We start from the raw sequence: 25374 nt of genomic DNA on the forward strand, positions 1-25374 counted from the left end.
AGGGAGTGGAAATGGACAAGATGTTATGACACCATCACACACAAGCACGCGCACGCACACGCACACACCAGTGGAGGCTGCTAAGGGGAGGACGGCTCATAATAATGTCTGGAACGGAGCGAATGGAATGGCATCAAACACATGGAAACCATGGAAACCATGGAAACCATGGAAACCATGTGTTTGATGTATTTGACACAATTCCATCGTATTCCTCTCCAGACATTATCAGGAGCCTGTCCTCCCTGATTAAGGTGCCACCAACCTCCTGTGGTTGACACACACGCACCAACGCAAGCACACTCGCGCACACACACTCGCGCGCACACACACACACACACACACACACACACACAAACACACAGAGACGGGTGTGCGCACAATCAGACGCACATACGCTCACACAAATTCACACCCAGTATGCAAACACACACAAATACACAAGCACAAGTGAACACACACACACACAATAATACATATAATACATGACTATGTAAAGGGGGGGGAAACAATGGAGTTCTGTATTTCCAGCTGTAAATGTAACCTCTAACCTCCAGTCAGTCAGTCAGCTTTAGTGTCTTTGTCACCAAGCATCTGCAACTTCCGAGACCAGTTCTATTGCCAGAACAGTCTACTGTTACAGGGCTGAGAGAGAGAGAGAGAGAGAGAGAGAGAGAGAGAGAGAGGGAGAGAGAGAGAGAGAGCGAGAGAGAGAGAGAGAGAGAGAGAGAGAGAGAGAGAGAGAGAGAGAGAGAGAGAGAGAGAGAGAGAGAGAGAGAGAGAGAGAGAGAGAGAGAGAGAGAGAGAGAGACCACTCTAAAGTCTAAACAGCCAACAGTCACAAGGTATCAATGGATGCATCGGTAGGTATAATCACATAGTTGTACACTTACATGACTGTTCTCTATACAGATGTTGAACATGGAAATCAGAAGCCCTGAAAACTGATCTGGGATTGTGTTGTATTGTTTCATTTCACCTTTAAAGTCCCATTGAGCTGAATATCTCTTTTACAAGAGAGCCATGCATTCAGACAATTTATAAACACAACATCACGCAAATATACAAGATTACAGAATATAGTCAAGTCAAGACAAGAGAAACAATCACATTCTTCAGCAAAGAGGTTCCTGATCAACAGTGTGAACAGTCCAAGAGGCACTAGTAGATTTAGTCGTTCCATACATGGGGTGCAAAGAAACCAAAAGATGATTTACCCAAATCTGTGTAGACTGAAGGAATCTCCAGTTAGCCATCCCTGAGACCGGGTTTCGTCATTCCTACATCTAAAGTGTATTAATGATGTTAGGTATGGCAGAAGTTTATGTAAGAGAGCTTTAGAAATAAAAAGAGAGTAATTAATCGATCTACGTGACTTCAAGGATCAGCTTACTCTCCCCAAATCCTTACCATAACCACGTAGGAGAGACACAACAGACCTTAGATCAGTGTTTTCTAGGGCAACTTCATACCTTACTCTTCTTATTATTACCTCAGTGCTTACCGCTTGTCCTACATACCTTTGCGTGCGTCCTACATTGAAACCGCTGCTGATTGGTCCTTTGCTTATCAGAGGTGGGCTGACTCGTAGAAATGGAGAAAGCTCATTGGTCAGTGGTAGATCTCCTCTCCGTCTATTGGCTGAGTCGGCTTTCAGAGCTAGAGACCCAGCCGTACATTGGGTACTGTGTGCAGTGTCTCTCTTCCTGTGTTACCGCCCTTGGGGTGAGAAAGAAAGTGAGTAGCAGTGAAGCCTTCGTATTCATTGGAGCAGTACAGTAAGTATAACTAGCTACTGTCATTTGATAGCTTGCGCCTTCTGGAGTGAACTGAAGACGTGTGGATTGAATTTGCCCAGTCGCTGTAGATTCAGGTGAGCATCCATCGAGGTTACACATTTGTGAATCGTTTTGCCCGCTATCTAACGTTAGATACAGCAATCGTGTGGCCATTTCACTATTTCGCTAGCCAGTTAGCTATCTGGCTATGCTACGTTAGCTGACGTTTCTTGCTTTTCGGTCTGCCAGTGAGTGATACAAGCTTGGTGTTTGTGTTGACAGATTTGGTAACTACCTAATGATCCGATGCGGATAAATCTGTGACTGATAGCTGTAGTTAGCCAGCTAGTTATGGGATGATGTTGGACTGTGTAGGCAGTTCAGGGGCGTATTCGTTACGGAAACTGTTTACCGTTTAACAGAACAAGACGGGAGTTTCTATTCGTTCGATTTGCTTCCGTTTAGGAAACGATTTGCAACAGAATGGGCGTAATGAATACGCCCTAGTTTACGTTTTCTTGCTCTCTCCTCTTATCTCCAATGTCTTTGGTAATAACTTTGTCACCATTGCCCTCTTAGCTCTGTTCCTCATCTCTAGTTAGCTAATCAGCTAAGTTAGTTACCTAGTTATATTATCAGACAGACAGTTAGTTACCTAGTTATTTCGACCAAATAAATCATCATTTATTTGGTCGAAATAGTCCGTAGCTACTGAATCAGAATTATATAGAAAACTGGTGAACTAAATAAATCTTCTTATTATACTAGCTAGATAGTAGGTAAATTAATTCACACTAACGTTACAGCTTGTATGTTTTAGGGCATTGCCAAATTAGTATTTGTTGTTGTTGATCAAGGTCCTACAGCATCGCTACAGGACCTGTGGACCACAGTACGCCACCTCCCTGTCGCAACAGGGCCGCGCCTGTCTGTCAAATCACAGTTTATTTGTCACATGCGCCGAGGACAACAGGTATAGACAGTCGTTCTCAGAACAACAAACCAATCCGTTTTGAAATTCACTCAGCTAGCTAGCTGCCCATCTTAACTATAAGGTTTTACAGAGGTGACTCAGTTAAACGTGGGTCTTGCTCAACTCAAATCGGCATGGTTGTCATGCATTTCAGACTGTTTACCGTGTGTGTGTGTGTGTGTGTGTGTGTGTGTGTGTGTGAGAGAGAGAGAAAGAAAGAAAAATAGCAGATGCAATGTGTGTGTGTGTGTGTGTGTGTGTGTGCGCGGGCACTTCCATTGTTAGTAGCAGCAGAAACAATGCCTCATGTCCTGTGATACACCCCTGGTTCAGCAGCCCTCTACAAAAGGTGCTTATTTAGTGGCTTCCAATCCTTATGTGCCACCTGAAAGACTGCATCCCTTATGTGGTCACAACACGGCTTTGTTCTGAATGCAGGGTGTGGCCCAAGCCGTCTAGGAAAGCCTTTATAAGGAAACGTGTGAGTTAGCCCAGGTGTGAAGTTGATCACAGGCACAGATCTACAATCAGCATGTCCCCTCCAGACCCTAAGCTTTACTGTTAAAGAGAAAAACACTAACTTCTGTCACTCCGCCCAGTCCTGGGGGACGGTTCTGTCACTCCGCCCAGTCCTGGGGGACAGTTCTGTCACTCCGCCCAGTCCTGGGGGACGGTTCTGTCATGCTGCCCAGTCCTGGGGGACGGTTCTGTCACGCTGCCCAGTCCTGGGGGACGGTTCTGTCACTCCGCCCAGTCCTGGGGGACGGTTCTGTCACTCCGCCCAGTCCTGGGGGACGGTTCTGTCATGCTGCCCAGTCCTGGGGGACGGTTCTGTCACGCTGCCCAGTCCTGGGGGACGGTTCTGTCACTCCGCCCAGTCCTGGGGGACAGTTCTGTCACTCCGCCCAGTCCTGGGGGACGGTTCTGTCATGCTGCCCAGTCCTGGGGGACGGTTCTGTCACGCTGCCCAGTCCTGGGGGACGGTTCTGTCACTCCGCCCAGTCCTGGGGGACAGTTCTGTCACTCCGCCCACTCCTAGGGGACGGTTCTGTCATGCTGCCCAGTCCTGGGGGACGGTTCTGTCACGCTGCCCAGTCCTGGGGGACGGTTCTGTCACTCCGCCCAGTCCTGGGGGACGGTTCTGTCACGCTGCCCAGTCCTGGGGGACGGTTCTGTCACTCCGCCCAGTCCTGGGGGACGGTTCTGTCACGCCGCCCAGTCCTGGGGGACGGTTCTGTCACGCCGCCCAGTCCTGGGGGACGGTTCTGTCACTCCGCCCAGTCCTGGGGGACAGTTCTGTCACTCCGCCCAGTCCTAGGGGACGGTTCTGTCATGCTGCCCAGTCCTGGGGGACGGTTCTGTCACTCCGCCCAGTCCTGGGGGACAGTAGTTCTGTCTGCAGTATAAAGACAAAGAGGTCATAGTGCCGTTCACTTGAGAGAGAGAGATGCCTTTTAGCAGACTTTCATCCAAGCGAGGAAAAGTGAGGGCAGTGTGGTAGCCTGCCTGCCTGTTTGTCTGTCTCCTACACGACAACAACAAATGCGTTAGCCACAGCTGATCCAGAGAAGGTTAACAGGCTCAGAGATGCCAACTCAGCATGTTGTATGTGTGTGAATATCAGCCTGTTAGCAGGATAATCAGGTCTGATACTGCTCAGCCGGTTCTACTTCTGTCCGCTCCAACAGAGGGAGAAATCAGCCTGTTGCATGATGCTCATACTTCTACAATTAGAGTTGGGAAGGTGTAATTATTTAAACGGTTATTACACCAGATAGTGTTTGTGGGGGGAATTCTCTGCCATGTTGTTTCTGTTTGCCGCTGAGCAGAGGTTGGAGAGGACACTAACTTCTGTCACGCTGCCCAGTCCTGGGGGACACTTCTGTCACGCTGCCCAGTCCTGGGGGACACTTCTGTCATGCTGCCCAGTCCTGGGGGACACTTCTGTCACGCTGCCCAGTCCTGGGGGACACTTCTGTCACGCTGCCCAGTCCTGGGGGACACTTCTGTCACGCTGCCCACTACTGTGGGTAGTGAGGGGATAGTGTGTAGAGCCTACAGACTGTGGGTAGTGAGGGGATAGTGTGTAGAGCCTGCAGACTGGGGGTAGTGAGGGGATAGTGTGTAGAGCCTGCAGACTGGGGGTAGTGAGGGGATAGTGTGTAGAGCCTGCAGACTGGGGGTAGTGAGGGGATAGTGTGTAGAGCCTGCAGACTGGGGGTAGTGAGGGGATAGTGTGTAGAGCCTGCAGACTGGGGGTAGTGAGGGGATAGTGTGTAGAGCCTGCAGACTGGGGGTAGTGAGGGGATAGTGTGTAGAGCCTGCAGACTGGGGGTAGTGAGGGGATAGTGTGTAGAGCCTGCAGACTGTGGGTAGTGAGGGGATAGTGTGTAGAGCCTGCAGACTGTGGGTAGTGAGGGGATATTGTGTAGAGCCTACAGACTGTGGGTAGTGAGGGGATAGTGTGTAGAGCCTACAGACTGTGGGTAGTGAGGGGATAGTGTGTAGAGCCTGCAGACTGTGGGTAGTGAGGGGATAGTGTGTAGAGCCTACAGACTGTGGGTAGTGAGGGGATAGTGTGTAGAGCCTACAGACTGTGGGTAGTGAGGGGATAGTGTGTAGAGCCTGCAGACTGTGGGTAGTGAGGGGATAGTGTGTAGAGCCTGCAGACTGGGGGTAGTGAGGGGATAGTGTGTAGAGCCTGCAGACTGTGGGTAGTGAGGGGATAGTGTGTAGAGACTGTAGGTAGTGAGGGGATAGTGTGTAGAGCCTGCAGACTGAGGGTAGTGAGGGGATAGTGTGTAGAGCCTGTGGGTAGTGAGGGGATAGTGTGTAGAGCCTGCAGACTGGGGGTAGTGAGGGGATAGTGTGTAGAGCCTGCAGACTGGGGGTAGTGAGGGGATAGTGTGTAGAGCCTGCAGACTGTGGGTAGTGAGGGGATAGTGTGTAGAGACTGTGGGTAGTGAGGGGATAGTGTGTAGAGCCTGCAGACTGTGGGTAGTGAGGGGATAGTGTGTAGAGACTGTAGGTAGTGAGGGGATAGTGTGTAGAGCCTGCAGACTGGGGGTAGTGAGGGGATAGTGTGTAGAGCCTGCAGACTGGGGGTAGTGAGGGGATAGTGTGTAGAGCCTGTGGGTAGTGAGGGGATAGTGTGTAGAGCCTGCAGACTGGGGGTAGTGAGGGGATAGTGTGTAGAGCCTGCAGACTGGGGGTAGTGAGGGGATAGTGTGTAGAGCCTGTGGGTAGTGAGGGGATAGTGTGTAGAGCCTGCAGACTGGGTAGTGAGGGGATAGTGTGTAGAGCCTGTGGGTAGTGAGGGGATAGTGTGTAGAGCCTGCAGACTGGGGGTAGTGAGGGGATAGAGGGAGACGTAGGAGAGTGAGAGGCAGACAGACGAGGAGGGGTAGAGGGAGACGTAGGAGAGTGAGAGGCAGACAGACGAGGAGGGGTAGAGGGAGACGTAGGAGAGTGCGAGGCAGACAGACGAGGAGGGGTAGAGGGAGACGTAGGAGAGTGAGAGGCAGACAGACGAGGAGGGGTAGAGGGAGACGTAGGAGAGTGAGAGGCAGACAGACGAAGAGGGGTAGAGGGAGACGTAGGAGAGAGAGAGAGAGACGAGGAGGGGTAGAGGGAGACGTAGGAGAGAGAGAGAGAGGCAGAGAGACGAGGAGGGGTAGAGGGAGACGTAGGAGAGAGAGGCAGAGAGACGAGGAGGGGTAGAGGGAGACGTAGGAGAGAGAGGCAGACAGACGAGGAGGGGTAGAGGGAGACGTAGGAGAGAGAGGCAGACAGACAGGGCAAGTTGCGGCTTTTTTAAAGTACCACTTTGTACCTCCTCCAACCCCACCTCCCTCAATCCACGTTTCATTTCATGTTTGTTGTTTTACCACCGCAGTGACGTCCCTGTCAGCATCTCATCCTTCCATTCCTCCCTCTTTACCTCACTCTCTCTCTCTTCCTCCTTGCCTCTCACCTCTGCTCCATCTGTTTTTCATCAGGCTCTGCCTTTCCCCAGCCACTCTAGAAGGGAGTGTCCCACACCAGCAGAGCAGAGAGGAGAACAGAGAAGAGAGCAGGACGGAGGAGGGAGGGAAAGAAGAGAACAGAGAAGAGAGCAGGACGGAGGAGGGAGGGAAAGAAGAGAGAAGAGAGCAGGACGGAGGAGGGAGGGAAAGAAGAGAACAGAGAAGAGAGCAGGACGGAGGAGGGAGGGAAAGAAGAGAACAGAGAAGAGAGCAGGACGGAGGAGGGAGGGAAAGAAGAGAAGAGGACGGGGGAGGGATTGGAGGAGAGATATGAGGGGATATGGGAGAGATGAGGAGGAGAGATATGAGGGGATATGGGAGAGATGAGGAGGAGAGATATGAGGGGATATGGGAGAGATGCGGAGGAGAGATGATGAGGAGAGATATGAGGGGATATGGGAGAGATGATGAGGAGAGAGATGAGGAGGAGAGATATGAGGGGATAAGGAGAGATGATAAGGAGAGATATGAGGGGATATGGGAGAGATGAGGAGAGATATGAGGAGATATATGAGAGAGATGAGGAGGCGAGATATGAGGGGATATGGGAGATGAGGAGGAGAGATATGAGGGGATATGGGAGAGATGAGGAGGAGAGATATGAGGGGATATGGGAGAGATGAGGAGGAGAGATATGAGGGGACATGGGAGAGATGAGGAGGAGATATATGAGAGAGATGAGGAGGAGAGATATGAGGGGATATGGGAGATGATGAGGAGAGATATGAGGGGATATGGGAGAGATGAGGAGAGATATGAGGGGATAAGGAGAGATGATAAGGAGATATATGAGGGGATAAGGAGAGATGATAAGGATATATATGAGGGGATAAGGAGAGATGATAAGGAGAGATATGAGGGGATATGGGAGAGATGATAAGGAGATATATGAGGGGATAAGGAGAGATGGGAGAGATGAGGAGGAGAGATATGAGGGGATATGGGAGAGATGAGGAGGAGAGATATGAGGGGACATGGGAGAGATGAGGAGGAGATATATGAGAGAGATGAGGAGGAGAGATATGAGGGGATATGGGAGATATGAGGGGATATGGGAGAGATGATAAGGAGATACATGAGGGGATAAGGAGAGATGATAAGGAGATATATAAGGGGATAAGGAGAGATGATAAGGATATACATGAGGGGATAAGGAGAGATATGAGGGGATATGGGAGAGATGATAAGGAGAGATATGAGAGGTTAGTTTATCACCCCTCGGATAGTAAAGGTCGTTATCAAAAACACAATTCGTTGCAGACCGTTCAATTAGTCTGCTGGGGTCAAGAACCAGCTCTGCTAAAACCATTGACAACAACGTGCCGTTTCCAAGGAATTGTTAAATAAATGTTCCAACTATTTGGTTGTAATATCATCACGTCCTGAAGAGCACAGTCACAAGTACACATTTAGAGCTAGCTAAGCAAACGTGTCATTTAGCTAGCTAAGCAAACGTGTCATTTTGCTAGCTAAGCAAACGTGTCATTTAGCTAGCTAAGCAAACGTGTCATTTAGCTAGCTAAGCAAACGTGTCATTTAGCTAGCTAAGCAAACGTGTCATTTAGCTAGCTAAGCAAACGTGTCATTTAGCTAGCTAAGCAAACGTGTCATTTAGCTAGCTAAGCAAACGTGTCATTTAGCTAGCTAAGCAAACGTGTCATTTAGCTAGCTAAGCAAACGTGTCATTCAGCTAGCTAAGCAAACGTGTCATTTAGCTTGCTTCATTAGAGATTAGGTGTTTGGAAAGAGCTTGACATCGGCAAGTTGTCGTCTTGGTAAAGTTGTCAGTCGGACTACTGTCACCACCACCATTGATATGACAAGCAAATCAAAGTGTATTTGGATATAGCCATCGAGTTGATCCCCTGACAGCTTGTCGTCGAGCCGTATCGACGTGATCTGTTGTTAGCTAGCGATCCAATTTGACGTGGTCCATCAGACAGTCTGTCAGCAGCGATGAAACACTCTGGAAAAACAACGTTGAAAAGGGAATACTGTTAGCTAATGTTGCTAGGTAGGCCGAGCTATGTCGCTCTGAGAAAAAAGTACATTAGTTCTACCTAACACGTAGTTTCTACCGGTAGCTGGCAAAGTAATCATTATGCGTCCTTCTGCTTGACAAGCAGGGCCCACAGAGGGTGGGACACGTAGAGCCCACGGAGGGTGGGACACGTAGAGCCCAGGGAGGGGTGGGACACGTAGAGCCCAGGGAGGGGTGGGACACGTAGAGCCCAGGGAGGGGTGGGACACGTAGAGCCCAGGGAGGGGTGGGACACGTAGAGCCCAGGGAGGTTTGGGACACGTAGAGCCCAGGGAGGTTTGGGACATGTAGAGCCCACCCAGGGAGGTTTGGGACACGTAGAGCCCAGGGAGGTTTGGGACACGTAGAGCCCAGGGAGGTTTTGGACACGTAGAGCCCGCGGAGGGTGGGACATGAACCTTAACCTCTCGTACTTTTATTTTATATCACTCAAATATCCAATTAATGGTGGCCAGATACCCTTCACGTATCTGAAAATACATGATCAACTGATGTTTACTGATCATAAAACAGTTCCTTGCTGTATAACTCTGATGATGGAGATAAATGTGTACTTGTGACTGTGCCCTTCAGGATGTGATGATATTACAACCAAATAGTTACCATTTCTTTAACGTTCCCTGACACGCTGTTGTTTTAGTGGAGCTGATAGTTTCCTTGACCCCCCAGCAGCCGAATGGAACCCTCTGCACTGCATTGTGATGTTTCATTGACAACAACCTATAGGTGGAGGATGTTCGAAGTACAGAACTCTGTCTCTGTCCCTGGGGTTGTGTTGTAATGAAATAACCATTCTCCATTTCCTGCTCAACTCTCAACTTTAACATTACTCAACATCTCTCTCTCTCTCTCTCTCTCTCTGTCTATCTCTCTCTCTCTCTGTCTCTCTCTCTCGCTGAAGGACTACTGTGTAGAGGTCGACTGATTATGACTTTTCAACGCTGATACTGATTATTGGAGGACCAAAAAGAGCCGATACCGATTAATCAGACGATTTATATATATATATATATTTGTATTAATGACAATTACAACAATACTGAATGAACACTTATTTTAACTTAATATAACACATAAATAAAAATCAATTTAGTCTCAAATAAATAATGAAAAAAGTTCAATTTGGTTTAAATAATGCAAAAACAAAGTGTTGGAGAAGAAAGTAAAAGTGCAATATGTGCCATGTAAGAAAGCTAACGTTTAAGTTCCTTGCTCAGAACATGAGAACATATGAAAGCTGGTGGTTCCTTTTAATATGATTCTTCAATATTCCCAGGTAAGAGGTTTTTAGGTTGTAGTTTTTATAGGACTTATAGGACTATTTCTCTATATGATTTGTATTTCATATACCTTTGACTATTGGATGTTCTTATAGGCACTATAGTATTACCAGCCTAATCTTGGGAGTTGATAGACTTGAAGTCATAAACAGCGATGTGCTTGCGAAAAGCTGCTGGCAAACGGAGGAAAGTGCTGTTTGAATGAATGCTTACGAGCCTGCTGCTGCCTACCACCGCTCAGTCAGACTGCTCTATCAAATCATAGACTTAATTATAATATAATAACACACAGAAATACGAGCCTTAGGTCATTAATATGGTCAAATCTGGAAACTATCATTTCGAAAACAAGACGTTTATTCTTTCAGTGAAATCAGGAACCGTTCTATATTTTATCTAACGGGTGGCATCCATAAGTCTAAATATTGCTGTTACATTGCACAACCTTCAATGTTATGTCATAATTATGTAAAATTCTGGCAAATTAATTACGGTCTTTGTTAGGAGGAAATGGTCTTCACACAGTTCACAACGAGCCAGGCGGCCCAAACTGCTGCATATACCCCGACTCTGCTGCGTATACCCTGACTCTGCTGCATATACCCTGACTCTGCTGCATATACCCTGACTCTGCTGCATATACCCTGACTCTGCTGCGTATACCCTGACTCTGCTGCGTATACCCTGACTCTGCTGCGTATACCCTGACTCTGCTGCGTATACCCTGACTCTGCTGCATATACCCTGACTCTGCTGCATATACCCTGACTCTGCTGCATATACCCTGACTCTGCTGCATATACCCTGACTCTGCTGCATATACCCTGACTCTGCTGCATATACCCTGACTCTGCTGCATATACCCTGACTCTGCTGCATATACCCTGACTCTGCTGCATATACCCTGACTCTGCTGCATATACCCTGACTCTGCTGCATATACCCTGACTCTGCTGCGTATACCCTGACCCTGCTGCATATACCCTGACTCTGCTGCGTATACCCTGACTCTGCTGCATATACCCTGACTCTGCTGCATATACCCCGACTCTGCTGCATATACCCTGACTCTGCTGCATATACCCTGACTCTGCTGCATATACCCGACTCTGCTGCATATACCCTGACTCTGCTGCATATACCCTGACTCTGCTGCATATACCCGACTCTGCTGCGTATACCCTGACTCTGCGGCGTATACCCTGACTCTGCTGCGTATACCCTGACTCTGCTGCATATACCCTGACTCTGCTGCGTATACCCTGACTCTGCTGCATATACCCTGACTCTGCTGCGTATACCCTGACTCTGCTGCATATACCCCGACTCTGCTGCGTATACCCTGACTCTGCTGCATATACCCCGACTCTGCTGCGTATACCCTGACTCTGCTGCGTATACCCTGACTCTGCTGCGTATACCCTGACTCTGCTGCGTATACCCTGACCCTGCTGCGTATACCCTGACTCTGCTGCGTATACCCTGACCCTGCTGCATATACCCTGACTCTGCTGCATATACCCTGACTCTGCTGCGTATACCCTGACTCTGCTGCATATACCCCGACTCTGCTGCGTATACCCCGACTCTGCTGCGTATACCCTGACTCTGCTGCGTATACCCTGACTCTGCTGCGTATACCCTGACTCTGCTGCGTATACCCTGACTCTGCTGCGTATACCCTGACTCTGCTGCATATACCCTGACTCTGCTGCGTATACCCTGACTCTGCTGCGTATACCCTGACTCTGCTGCGTATACCCTGACTCTGCTGCATATACCCTGACTCTGCTGCATATACCCTGACTCTGCTGCATATACCCTGACTCTGCTGCGTATACCCTGACTCTGCTACAGTTTCTACTGACCTTGTGGAAGTCCCTGTACATCTGGACAGTTTCTCCTGACCTTGTGGAAGTCCCTGTACATCTGGACAGTTTCTCCTGACCTTGTGAAGTCCCTGTACATCTGGACAGTTTCTCCTGACCTTGTGAAGTCCCTGTATATCTGGACAGTTTCTCCTGACCCTGTGGAAGTCCCTGTACATCTGGACAGTTTCTCCTGACCCTGTGGAAGTCCCTGTATATCTGGACAGTTTCTCCTGACCTTGTGAAGTCCCTGTACATCTGGACAGTTTCTCCTGACCCTGTGGAAGTCCCTGTATATCTGGACAGTTTCTCCTGACCCTGTGGAAGTCCCTGTACATCTGGACAGTTTCTCCTGACCTTGTGAAGTCCCTGTACGTCTGGACAGTTTCTCCTGACCTTGTGAAGTCCCTGTACATCTGGACAGTTTCTCCTGACCCTGTGGAAGTCCCTGTACATCTGGACAGTTTCTCCTGACCTTGTGAAGTCCCTGTACATCTGGACAGTTTCTCCTGACCTTGTGAAGTCCCTGTATATCTGGACAGTTTCTCCTGACCCTGTGGAAGTCCCTGTACATCTGGACAGTTTCTACTGACCTTGTGAAGTCCCTGTACATCTGGACAGTTTCTCCTGACCTTGTGAAGTCCCTGTACATCTGGACAGTTTCTCCTGACCTTGTGAAGTCCCTGTATATCTGGACAGTTTCTCCTGACCTTGTGAAGTCCCTGTATATCTGGATAGCTTCTGCAGTAAACAGGTAACTGAGGTGAGCATGACTTTGCATACAGCCAGCTCATGTGACTTTTCCCTCAGTGGTGTGTGTCGTGTTTTAGTTTTGTATGTGGGGAGTCTGAGTAGGGGGGGGGGTGTACACAAACAAACCCAAAACACAGAAACTGGAGAATGTAACAGTGTGTGTACTGTACATCTATAACTAGAGAGGCTGGTTGTAGTGTGTTGTGGGGGTGTTATTGGCTCTGTGTACTGTACATCTATAACTAGAGAGGCTGGTTGTAGTATGTTGTGGTGGTGTTATTGGCTCTGTGTACTCTACATCTATCTAGCGAGGCTGGTTGTAGTATGTTGTGATGGTGTTATTGGCTCTGTGTACTGTACATCTATAACTAGAGAGGCTGGTTGTAGTATGTTGTGGGGGTGTTATTGGCTCTGTGTACTGTACATCTATAACTAGAGAGGCTGGTTGTAGTATGTTGTGGGGGTGTTATTGGCTCTGTGTACTGTACATCTATAACTAGAGAGGCTGGTTGTAGTATGTTGTGGTGGTGTTATTGGCTCTGTGTACTGTACATCTATAACTAGAGAGGCTGGTTGTAGTGTGTTGTGGGGGTGTTATTGGCTCTGTGTACTGTACATCTATAACTAGAGAGGCTGGTTGTAGTATGTTGTGGGGGTGTTATAGGCTCTGTGTACTGTACATCTATAACTAGAGAGGCTGGTTGTAGTATGTTGTGGTGGTGTTATTGGCTCTGTGTACTGTACATCTATAACTAGAGAGGCTGGTTGTAGTGTGTTGTGGGGGTGTTATTGGCTCTGTGTACTGTACATCTATATCTAGAGAGGCTGGTTGTAGTATGTTGTGGTGGTGTTATTGGCTCTGTGTACTGTACATCTATAACTAGAGAGGCTGGTTGTAGTATGTTGTGGGGGTGTTATTGGCTCTGTGTACTGTACATCTATAACTAGAGAGGCTGGTTGTAGTATGTTGTGGTGGTGTTATTGGCTCTGTGTACTCTACATCTATATCTAGAGAGGCTGGTTGTAGTATGTTGTGGTGGTGTTATTGGCTCTGTGTACTGTACATCTATATCTAGAGAGGCTGGTTGTAGTATGTTGTGGGGGTGTTTGGCTCTGTGTACTGTACATCTATAACTAGAGAGGCTGGTTGTAGTATGTTGTGGTGGTGTTATTGGCTCTGTGTACTGTACATCTATAACTAGAGAGGCTGGTTGTAGTATGTTGTGGTGGTGTTATTGGCTCTGTGTACTCTACATCTATATCTAGAGAGGCTGGTTGTAGTATGTTGTGGGGGTGTTTGGCTCTGTGTACTGTACATCTATATCTAGAGAGGCTGGTTGTAGTATGTTGTGGGGGTGTTATTGGCTCTGTGTACTCTACATCTATATCTAGAGAGGCTGGTTGTAGTGTGTTGTGGGGGTGTTATTGGCTCTGTGTACTCTACATCTATATCTAGAGAGGATGGTTGTAGTATGTTGTGGTGGTGTTATTGGCTCTGTGTACTCTACATCTATATCTAGAGAGGCTGGTTGTAGTATGTTGTGGTGGTGTTATTGGCTCTGTGTACTGTACATCTATAACTAGAGAGGCTGGTTGTAGTATGTTGTGGGGGTGTTATAGGCTCTGTGTACTGTACATCTATAACTAGAGAGGATGGTTGTAGTATGTTGTGGGGGTGTTTGGCTCTGTGTACTCTACATCTATATCTAGAGAGGCTGGTTGTAGTATGTTGTGGTGGTGTTATCTGCTGTTGTCTAGGATGATTAGTAGAGCTCGGAGAATGGAATCAATCAGACTCTACTAATGGATCCTCCCAGACCATTACCATCATTACCTCCCTTCCATGCTCCATTACTCCTGTCTGGACTGTCTACTCCACCTAATCACCTGGAGGGTCCTGGAGGAGACAGAAGAACAACCATTAGTATGAGTTTTATAACCTGTGAAGGTGGTGTTGACTACACACAGAGAAAGTAGATAGATGACGTAAGAGTTGGCATTGTGGTAAGAGAATGACGTGTGTGTAGATTAGTCTACAAGTCCGTGGTCTCCAGTCAGACCTCGCTGGCCACTCTGTCTTCCAGTCTCAGCTAATGAAACTCAGAGGTTAACAGTCAGGTGGTTTAGATACTGATGGGTGTGTCTGTGTTGTGGATTTGGCTCTACAATGTCAGAACGTTTTCTGTCAGAAAGGGTTTTTCTAGACCTTGAAAGCTGGCGGCTGTTCCAACAGGGGACTGAAACACGTGTTGTTATCCCACAGATAAACTGTCTGCAGTTAGTTGGCTTTTACCATCATGGATATTTAACTCCTGGTTCAGGGCTTAGTTAGGCAGCAGGGTAGCCTAGTGGTTAGAGCATTGGACTTGTAACCGAAAGGTTGCAAGTTCAAATCCCTGAGCTGACAAGGTACAAAATCTGTCGTTCTGCCCCTGAACAGGCAGTTACCCACTAGGCCGTCATTGAAAATAAGAATTTGTTCTTAACTGACTTGCCTAGTAAAATAAAAATAAATAAAAAATAAAATAAATAGGCCTACGCTAGATTTAAACACGGCCCATAACCTATTAGAATAGACTACATTGTCTGGAACTTATTCAGGAGGGAGTCCTACCTGGTCTGGTATTATCAGGCTGTGGACTGGACTCGGACGTGACCCGCCTTATCCCAGTCAACCTGATTTGCATCATCAATAGCCAGTGATGGATGCGATCAACATTACGATCATCATGAATGCTGACATTTCATCTGCTCTCATTTACTTTCCGTTAGGGCAGAGTGAGCCTGTTATTCCCCTGTTAACCCCTTGCTATAGAGCACCACAGTGGAGGTGTCATAATACCCATAAAACCTAACGGTCAGACAGGGAAATGTTTCCAATTGTTTTTCTACAATTCATTTAAAAAGTGTCTCTTATCAATATGTTCGACTCTATTTACTCTCCAATTCTGAATTGATAATTAGTATTAAAGTAGACATTGTGCAAAACTACAAATCCCAGCATGCTCCTGCCGACACAAAACATCACCCCGGGGGAAGCCGACACAAAACATCACCCCGGGGGAAGCCGACACAAAACATCACCCCGGGGGAAGCCGACACAAAACATCACCCCGGGGGAAGCCGACACAAAACATCACCCCGGGGGAAGCCGACACAAAACATCACCCCGGGGGAAGCCGACACAAAACACAGACCTTATTTTACGTGTTTCTAAAAAATCCCCTACGGGGAAAAATGAATGGTGGAAAAACATCTGGAACCATTTCCCTGTTTGACCGCTAGGTTTTCTGGGTATTATGACTCACACACTGTGGTACTTTATTCCAGGCTGTTGCTGTGTTAGTGTGGTGTTTGATTCCTTAATGGAGGAGTGGACAGTAAACCTCTGATTCTTGAGAGAACAGACCAAAACAGAGAGAGAGAACAGACCAAAACAGGGAGAGAGACCAGAACAGACCAGAACAGAGAGAGAGAACGATGTGGGAGAGAGAACAGAACAGAACAGAGAGAGAGAACAGAGAGAGAACAGACCAGAACAGAGAGAGAACAGAACAGAGAGAGGGAGAACGATGTGGGAGAGAGAACAGAACAGAGATAGAGAACGATGTGGGAGAGGGAACAGACCAGAACAGGGAGAGAGAACAGAGAGAGAACAGACCAGAACAGAGAGAGAGAACGATGTGGGAGAGGGAACAGACCAGAACAGGGAGAGAGAACGATGTGGGAGAGGGAACAGACCAGAACAGGGAGAGAGAACAGAGAGAGAACAGACCAGAACAGAGAGAGAGAACGATGTGGGAGAGGGAACAGACCAGAACAGGGAGAGAGAACGATGTGGGAGAGGGAACAGACCAGAACAGGGAGAGAGAACAGAGAGAGAACAGACCAGAACAGAGAGCGAACAGAACAGAGAGAGGGAGAACGATGTGGGAGAGAGAGAACAGACCAGAACAGAGAGAGAACAATGTTCCCTCTAAACCACACAGCTCCACCCAGACTGCATTAAGAATAAAATGGCCGCTGTGCCGAGGTCGTGGAAGATTGAACTCCACTCAACTTTAGTTTACACCCGTGTTTCCCAACTCCAGTCCTCCTGTGCCTCCAGCAGCACGTTGTTGTCCCAGACAAACATACCTGATTCAACTAGTCAAGGGCTTGATGATTAGTTTTATTTAACATTTACTTAGCTAGGAAAGTCAGTTAAGAACAAATTCGTATTTTCAGTGACGGCCTACCGGGGAACAGCAGGTTAACTGCCTTGTTCAGTGGCAGAACAGATTTTTACCTTGTCAGCTCTGGGATTCGATCCAGCAACCTTTCGGTTACTAGTCCAACGCACCGATATTGGCCATATAACACACATCCCAGAAGTGCCTTATTATTATTATTATTATTATAAACTGGTTATCAACATCATTAGAAAGGTAAAAAGCTATTTGTTTGTCGTACCTGTGGTATACGGTCTGATATACCACAGCTTTCAGACAATCAGCATCTAGGGCTCAACCCACCCAGTTTATGTGATGTTTAAGACCGAAGGACAGACGCTGTCTGACTGGCTTTAACTACATCACCTACTTTGATCCCACTAACTCACATGTTATCATCCTCTCTGTCTCTCTCTCTCTCTCTCTCTCTCTCTCTGTCTGTCTGCCTGCCTGCCTCTCTGTCTGCCTGCCTGCCTGCCTCTCTGTCTGTCTGTCTCTCTAGCAGATTACCTGCCCCTAGGCGTGACACTTGGACCCAGAGGGACACAGACAGACACCCTGGTCTGCGGTTGGTGTAGCAGAGAGAGAACATGGCATTGTCGTTTAAGAAAGACCTGGAGAAGTACAAGGAGATTGACGAGGATGAGATCCTTAACAACCTGTCAGAGCAGGAACTCAAACAACTGGAGACTGCCCTGGAGGAGATGGACCCAGAGGTATGGAGGGGCGGGGGGGAGGTCTCAGTCTGTTTCTGTGTCTTCCTTGTTCGCCAGACAGGCATCTCATTCTTATCAACTTTTAACCTCCCAACTCAACTCTCGCAAACCTCAACTCTCAATGTTGGGAAATCTAAGGGAGAGAGAGTGTGTGTGTGTGTGTGTGTGTGTGTGTTGATTCTGCATGCAGTCTGCCAAGCGTTTCTATGTTGATTTGCACGCAGAGTAGAGGAGGAGGCGCAGCAGAGTAGAGGAGGAGGCGTGGCAGAGTAGTAGAGGAGGAGGCGCAGCAGAGTAGTAGAGGAGGAGGCGTCGTAGAGGAGGAGGGGTAGTAGAGGAGGAGGCGTAGTAGAGGAGGAGGCTCAGCAGAGTAGTAGAGGAGGAGGCGTCGTAGAGGAGGAGGCGCAGCAGAGTAGTAGAGGAGGAGGCGTAGTAGAGGAGGAGGCGCAGCAGAGTAGAGGAGGAGGCGTAGTAGAGGAGGAGGCGTAGTAGAGGAGGAGGCGTAGTAGAGGAGGAGGCGCAGCAGAGTAGTAGAGGAGGAGGCGTAGTAGAGTAGTAGAGGAGGAGGCGCAGCAGAGTAGAGGAGGCGCAGCAGAGTAGAGGAGGAGGCAGAGTAGAGGAGGAGGAGGAGGAGGAGTTCGTGCAGCAGAGTAGAGGAGGAGGAGGAGGCAGAGTAGAGGAGGAGGAGGCGCAGCAGAGTGGAGGAGGAGGTCGTAGTCAAACCCCTCCAGGACTCCAGTGAGGTTAATTTTACTTTTCAAGGGCCAGAGTGTGAGGTACAACAGCCATTTATTTGTGATATTACACAATACACCTCAACAGAAGTATTGGGACGAGGCCAATGTGTTGTTACATCTCAAGTAGAGAACATCTTAAACATTCTTCTTGTCTTTCACTTATACACAGCATGAAGGAGATGAGTCCACTAACTAGGCAACCATAGGAACGCCACTCAACACAACACGGGACCGAATGCAGCCCTAGTGTTTTTAAACATGGCACATGAATTCACCAATTACCAATTGATCAATCAGTCAATAAACCCATGTATCCACCCCTCTGTGTCCCCCCCCCCCAGAATGCATTGCTGCCAGCGTCGATGCGTCAGAAGGACCACACAGTGAAAGCAGCCACCGGCCCCTACAGCAGAGAGAAACTACTCAGTTTTCTGGAGAAGGAGGCCCTGGAGTATAAAGACAGAGATGATGTTGTGTCTTTCTCTGGAGAGAGGAAAGGTAGGAGGCCCTGGAGTATAAAGACAGAGATGATGTGGTGTCTTTCTCTGGAGAGAGGAAAGGTAGGAGGCCCTGGAGTATAAAGACAGAGATGATGTTGTGTCTTTCTCTGGAGAGAGGAAAGGTAGGAAGCCCTGGAGTATAAAGACAGAGATGATGTGGTGTCTTTCTCTGGAGAGAGGAAAGGTAGGAGGCCCTGGAGTATAAAGACAGAGATGATGTTGTGTCTTTCTCTGGAGAGAGGAAAGGTAGGAGGCCCTGGAGTATAAAGACAGAGATGATGTGGTGTCTTTCTCTGGAGAGAGGAAAGGTAGGAGGCCCTGGAGTATAAAGACAGAGATGATGTTGTGTCTTTCTCTGGAGAGAGGAAAGGTAGGAGGCCCTGGAGTATAAAGACAGAGATGATGTTGTGTCTTTCTCTGGAGAGGGGAACGGTAGGAGGCCCTGGAGTATAAAGACGATTTTTCTCAGGAGCTGTGGCAAAAGTAGCTGGGGTCTGGGGGCATGCTACCCTGGGGGGGTGGTCTGGGGGCATGCTACCCTGGGGGGGGGGGGGGGTTCGGAGAATGATAGTCTACTCCAAAATGCATGACGTCATCTGAAATATAACCGATGCGGCCCACTGCACCGAGACATGAGGAGGAGGAAGCGGTGGCTGTGTGCTTGTGGCTCTCATTCGCTCCGTTTGCTACAAATATACATGGTAACGTATCACTCGGCCCTTAAAGAGACAGGGAAAGGTTTTGGCAATTGAACTCATGAATACCATTTGTATGTCTCTGCATGCAGTTTGAAGGTAGTTTTTCAAGACATTGCTAACTAGCGTTAGCGCGATGACAGGAAGTCTGGTATTGGCGCTGGCGCTAGTTAACATTTGCGCTAAAGCTAGTTATAGCAACTTCCCTCTGCACGCAGACATAAAAATTGGTATCCATGAATTAATCTGACCCTGGGTCAGTAGAAAAGTGGCTTAATTGCCCCCCCCCCCCCCCCCCAAAACAAATTAGCTCTATCCCTTTAAAAGCGCATCATATATATACACCATTATTTATATATTTATTTACTCTAACATCACTCGTTCTGGTATTGCTTTCGTTTTTTACTGTTTTTATTATGTGTGTATTGCTAGGTATTATTATTATACCGTTGGAGCTAGAAACACCAGCATTACTACACCGTTGGAGCTAGAAACACCAGCATTACTACACTGTTGGAGCTAGAAACACCAGCATTACTACACTGTTGGAGCTAGAAACTCCAGCATTACTACACCGTTGGAGCTAGAAACTCCAGCATTACTACACTGTTGGAGCTAGAAACACCAGCATTACTACACTGTTGGAGCTAGAAACACCAGCATTACTACACCGTTGGAGCTAGAAACTCCAGCATTACTACACTGTTGGAGCTAGAAACACCAGCATTACTACACTGTTGGAGCTAGAAACACCAGCATTACGGCACTGTTGGAGCTAGAAACACCATCATTACTACACTGTTGGAGCTAGAAACTCCAGCATTACTACACTGTTGGAGACAGAAACACCAGCATTACTACACTGTTGGAGACAGAAACACCATCATTACTACACTGTTGGAGCTAGAAACACCAGCATTATTGCACTGTTGGAGCTAGAAACACCAGCATTACTACACTGTTGGAGCTAGAAACACCAGCATTACTACACTGTTGGAGCTAGAAACACCAGCATTACTACACCGTTGGAGCTAGAAACTCCAGCATTACTACACTGTTGGAGCTAGAAACACCAGCATTACTACACTGTTGGAGCTAGAAACACCAGCATTACGGCACTGTTGGAGCTAGAAACACCATCATTACTACACTGTTGGAGCTAGAAACTCCAGCATTACTACACTGTTGGAGACAGAAACACCAGCATTACTACACTGTTGGAGACAGAAACACCATCATTACTACACTGTTGGAGCTAGAAACACCAGCATTATTGCACTGTTGGAGCTAGAAACACCAGCATTACTACACTGTTGGAGCTAGAAACACCAGCATTACTACACCGTTGGAGCTAGAAACACCAGCATTACTACACTGTTGGAGCTAGAAACACCAGCATTACTACACTGTTGGAGCTAGAAACTCCAGCATTACTACACAGTTGGAGCTAGAAACACCAGCATTACTACACTGTTGGAGCTAGAAACACCAGCATTACTACACTGTTGGAGCTAGAAACACCAGCATTACTACACTGTTGGAGCTAGAAACACCAGCATTACTACACTGTTGGAGCTAGAAACACCAGCATTACTACACTGTTGGAGACAGAAACACCAGCATTACTACACTGTTGGAGCTAGAAACACCAGCATTACTACACCGTTGGAGCTAGAAACACCAGCATTACTACACTGTTGGAGCTAGAAACACCAGCATTACTACACTGTTGGAGCTAGAAACTCCAGCATTACTACACAGTTGGAGCTAGAAACACCAGCATTACTACACTGTTGGAGCTAGAAACACCAGCATTACTACACTGTTGGAGACAGAAACACCAGCATTACTACACTGTTGGAGACAGAAACACCATCATTACTACACTGTTGGAGCTAGAAACACCAGCATTATTGCACTGTTGGAGCTAGAAACACCAGCATTACTACACTGTTGGAGCTAGAAACACCAGCATTACTACACTGTTGGAGCTAGAAACACCAGCATTACTACACTGTTGGAGACAGAAACACCAGCATTACTACACTGTTGGAGCTATAAACACCAGCATTACTACACTGTTGGAGACAGAAACACCAGCATTACTACACTGTTGGAGCTAGAAACACCAGCATTACTACACTGTTGGAGCTAGAAACACCAGCATTACTACACTGTTGGCGCTAGAAACACCAGCATTACTACACTGTTGGAGCTAGAAACACCAGCATTACTGCAATGTTGGAGCTAGAAACACCAGCATTACTACACTGTTGGAGCTAGAAACTCCAGCATTACTACACTGTTGGAGCTAGAAACACCAGCATTACTACACTGTTGGAGCTAGAAACACCAGCATTACTACACTGTTGGAGCTAGAAACACCAGCATTACTACACTGTTGGAGCTAGAAACACCAGCATTACTACACTGTTGGAGACAGAAACACCAGCATTACTACACTGTTGGAACTAGAAACACCAGCATTACTACACTGTTGGAGCTAGAAACACCAGCATTACTACACTGTTGGAGCTAGAAACACCAGCATTACTACACTTTTGGAGACAGAAACACCAGCATTACTACACTGTTGGAGACAGAAACACCAGCATTACTGCACTGTTGGAGACAGAAACACTAGCATTACTGCACTGTTGGAGACAGAAACACCAGCATTACTACACTGTTGGAGACAGAAACACCAGCTATACTACACTGTTGGAGCTAGAAACACCAGCTATACTACACTGTTGGAGACAGAAACACCAGCATTACTACACTGTTGGAGACAGAAACACCAGCATTACTGCACTGTTGGAGACCAGAGGCGACCAGAGGCGTTGCGGGCAATGTTTAGATGTTGCGGGCAATGTTTGTGGTCTTGAAGGGAAGGCTCTGTTTCAGACAGGTGTGTATTGTATTGCAGGCATGTTGAGTGTGTGTGTGTGTGTGTGTGTGTGTGTGTGTGAGAGAGAGAGATTGGTGTCAGCTGTAATCAGTCCACTGCTGCGTCTGCATGTCTACTCTGGTCTTACACAATACACAGCTGAGAGAAGGGGGGGAGGAGTGTGGGCTGGGGGAGGAGGAGGAGTGTGGGCTGGGGGAGACAGAGAGAAGAATAGTGAGGGAGAAAAAAATCTATATGGTGGTACAGTCCAACTACATTACAGAGGGATTTCATTGGGCTTGGAGACACACACACACACACACACACACACTTCTGGGTAGGAATATGCCTTTCATAGCCTCAAGTACCAGTATGTATATAGAGCAGGGTTGGGGTTGTTACCTCCAGTATGTATATAGAGCAGGGTTGGGGTTGTTACCTCCAGTATGTATATAGAGCAGGGTTGGGGTTGTTACCTCCAGTATGTATATAGAGCAGGGTTAGGGTTGTTACCTCCAGTATGTATATAGAGCAGGGTTGGGGTTGTTACCTCCGGTATGTATATAGAGCAGGGTTAGGGTTGTTACCTCCAGTATGTATATAGAGCAGGGTTGGGGTTGTTACCTCCAGTATGTATATAGAGCAGGGTTAGGGTTGTGCCCTCCAGTATGTATATATAGAGCAGGGTTAGGGTTGTTACCTCCAGTATGTATATAGAGCAGGGTTAGGGTTGTTACCTCCAGTATGTATATAGAGCAGGGTTAGGGTTGTTACCTCCAGTATGTATATAGAGCAGGGTTAGGGTTGTTACCTCCAGTATGTATATAGAGCAGGGTTAGGGTTGTTACCTCCAGTATGTATATAGAGCAGGGTTAGGGTTGTTACCTCCAGTATGTATATAGAGCAGGGTTAGGGTTGTTACCTCCAGTATGTATATAGAGCAGGGTTAGGGTTGTTACCTCCAGTATGTATATAGAGCAGGGTTAGGGTTGTTACCTCCAGTATGTATATAGAGCAGGGTTAGGGTTGTTACCTCCAGTATGTATATATATAGAGCAGGGTTAGGGTTGTTACCTCCAGTATGTGTATAGAGCAGGGTTAGGGTTGTTACCTCCAGTATGTGTATATATAGAGCAGGGTTAGGGTTGTTACCTCCAGTATGTATATACAGTGCCTTGCGAAAGTATTCGGCCCCCTTGAACTTTGCGACCTTTTGCCACATTTCAGGCTTCAAACATAAAGATATAAAACTGTATTTTTTTGTGAAGAATTAACAACAAGTGGGACACAATCATGAAGTGGAACGACATTTATTGGATATTTCAAACTTTTTTAACAAATCAAAAACTGACAAATTGGGCGTGCAAAATTATTCAGCCCCTTTACTTTCAGTGCAGCAAACTCTCTCCAGAAGTTCAGTGAGGATCTCTGAATGATCCAATGTTGACCTAAATGACTAATGATGATAAATACAATCCACCTGTGTGTAATCAAGTCTCCGTATAAATGCACCTGCACTGTGATAGTCTCAGAGGTCCGTTAAAAGCGCAGAGAGCATCATGAAGAACAAGGAACACACCAGGCAGGTCCGAGAGACTGTTGTGAAGAAGTTTAAAGCCGGATTTGGATACAAAAAGATTTCCCCAACTTTAAACATCCCAAGGAGCACTGTGCAAGCGATAATATTGAAATGGAAGGAGTATCAGACCACTGCAAATTTACCAAGACCTGGCCGTCCCTCTAAACTTTCAGCTCATACAAAGAGAAGACTGATCAGAGATGCAGCCAAGAGGCCCATGATCACTCTGGATGAACTGCTGAGATCTACAGCTGAGGTGGGAGACTGTCCATAGGACAACAATCAGTCGTATATTGCACAAATCTGGCCTTTATGGAAGAGTGGCAAGAAGAAAGCCATTTCTTAAAGATATCCATAAAACGTGTCGTTTAAAGTTTGCCACAAGCCACCTGGGAGACACACCAAACATGTGGAAGAAGGTGCTCTGGTCAGATGAAACCAAAATTGAACTTTTTGGCGACAATGCAAAACGTTATGTTTGGCGTAAAAGCAACACAGCTGAACACACCATCCCCACTGTCAAACATGGTGGTGGCAGCATCATGGTTTGGGCCTGCTTTTCTTCAGCAGGGACAGGGAAGATGGTTAAAATTGATGGGAAGATGGATGGAGCCAAATACAGGACCATTCTGGAAGAAAACCTGATGGCGTCTGCAAAAGACCTGAGACTGGGACGGAGATTTGTCTTCCAACAAGACAATGATCCAAAACATAAAGCAAAATCTACAATGGAATGGTTCAAAAATAAACATATCCAGGTGTTAGAATGGCCAAGTCAAAGTCCAGACCTGAATCCTATCGAGAATCTGTGGAAAGAACTGAAAACTGCTGTTCACAAATGCTCTTCATCCAACCTCACTGAGCTCGAGCTGTTTTGCAAGGAGGAATGGGAAAAAATGTCAGTCTCTCGATGTGCAAAACTGATAGAGACATACCCCAAGCGACTTACAGCTGTAATCACAGCAAAAGGTGGCGCTACAAAGTATTAACTTAAGGGGGCTGAATAATTTTGCACGCCCAATTTGTCAGTTTTTGATTTGTTAAAAAAGTTTGAAATATCCAATAAATGTCGTTCCACTTCATGATTGTGTCCCACTTGTTGTTGATTCTTCACAAAAAAATACAGTTTTATATCTTTATGTTTGAAGCCTGAAATGTGGCAAAAGGTCGCAAAGTTCAAGGGGGGCGAATACTTTCGCAAGGCACTGTAGAGCAGGGTTAGGGTTGTTACCTCCAGTGTGTATATAGAGCAGGGTTGGGGTTGTTACCTCCAGTATGTATATAGAGCAGGGTTAGGGTTGTTACCTCCAGTATGTATATATAGCAGG

At 47.1% G+C, this 25374-nt stretch overlaps 1 protein-coding gene across 12 annotated transcripts in view; it reads left to right on the forward strand.

Moving 5' to 3' along the window:
- The first annotated feature begins 1691 nt into the window (after positions 1–1691).
- The window catches only part of LOC139411756 (tropomodulin-3-like), a 51630-nt gene continuing 27947 nt past the window's right edge, over positions 1692–25374 (forward strand). For 2 of the 12 annotated variants that reach the window (XR_011634636.1, XR_011634639.1), the window contains exons 1-4: positions 1747–1873; positions 17432–17645; positions 18724–18825; positions 19136–19190. Coding sequence is in view for 5 of the 12 variants with exons in the window: in XM_071158475.1 (XP_071014576.1) it covers positions 17520–17645; positions 18724–18825; positions 19009–19066 (286 nt within the window). In the remaining 7 variants the exon portion in view is untranslated. Of the gene's footprint in view, positions 1874–17431; positions 17646–18723; positions 18881–19008; positions 19067–19135; positions 19191–25374 lie in introns of all 12 variants that reach the window. The other 10 variants (XR_011634637.1, XR_011634638.1, XR_011634634.1 and 7 more) reach the window with 8 other exon arrangements.

The sequence above is a fragment of the Oncorhynchus clarkii genome, chromosome 6 (assembly GCF_045791955.1).
Source record: "Oncorhynchus clarkii lewisi isolate Uvic-CL-2024 chromosome 6, UVic_Ocla_1.0, whole genome shotgun sequence".
Lineage (NCBI taxonomy): Eukaryota > Metazoa > Chordata > Actinopteri > Salmoniformes > Salmonidae > Oncorhynchus > Oncorhynchus clarkii.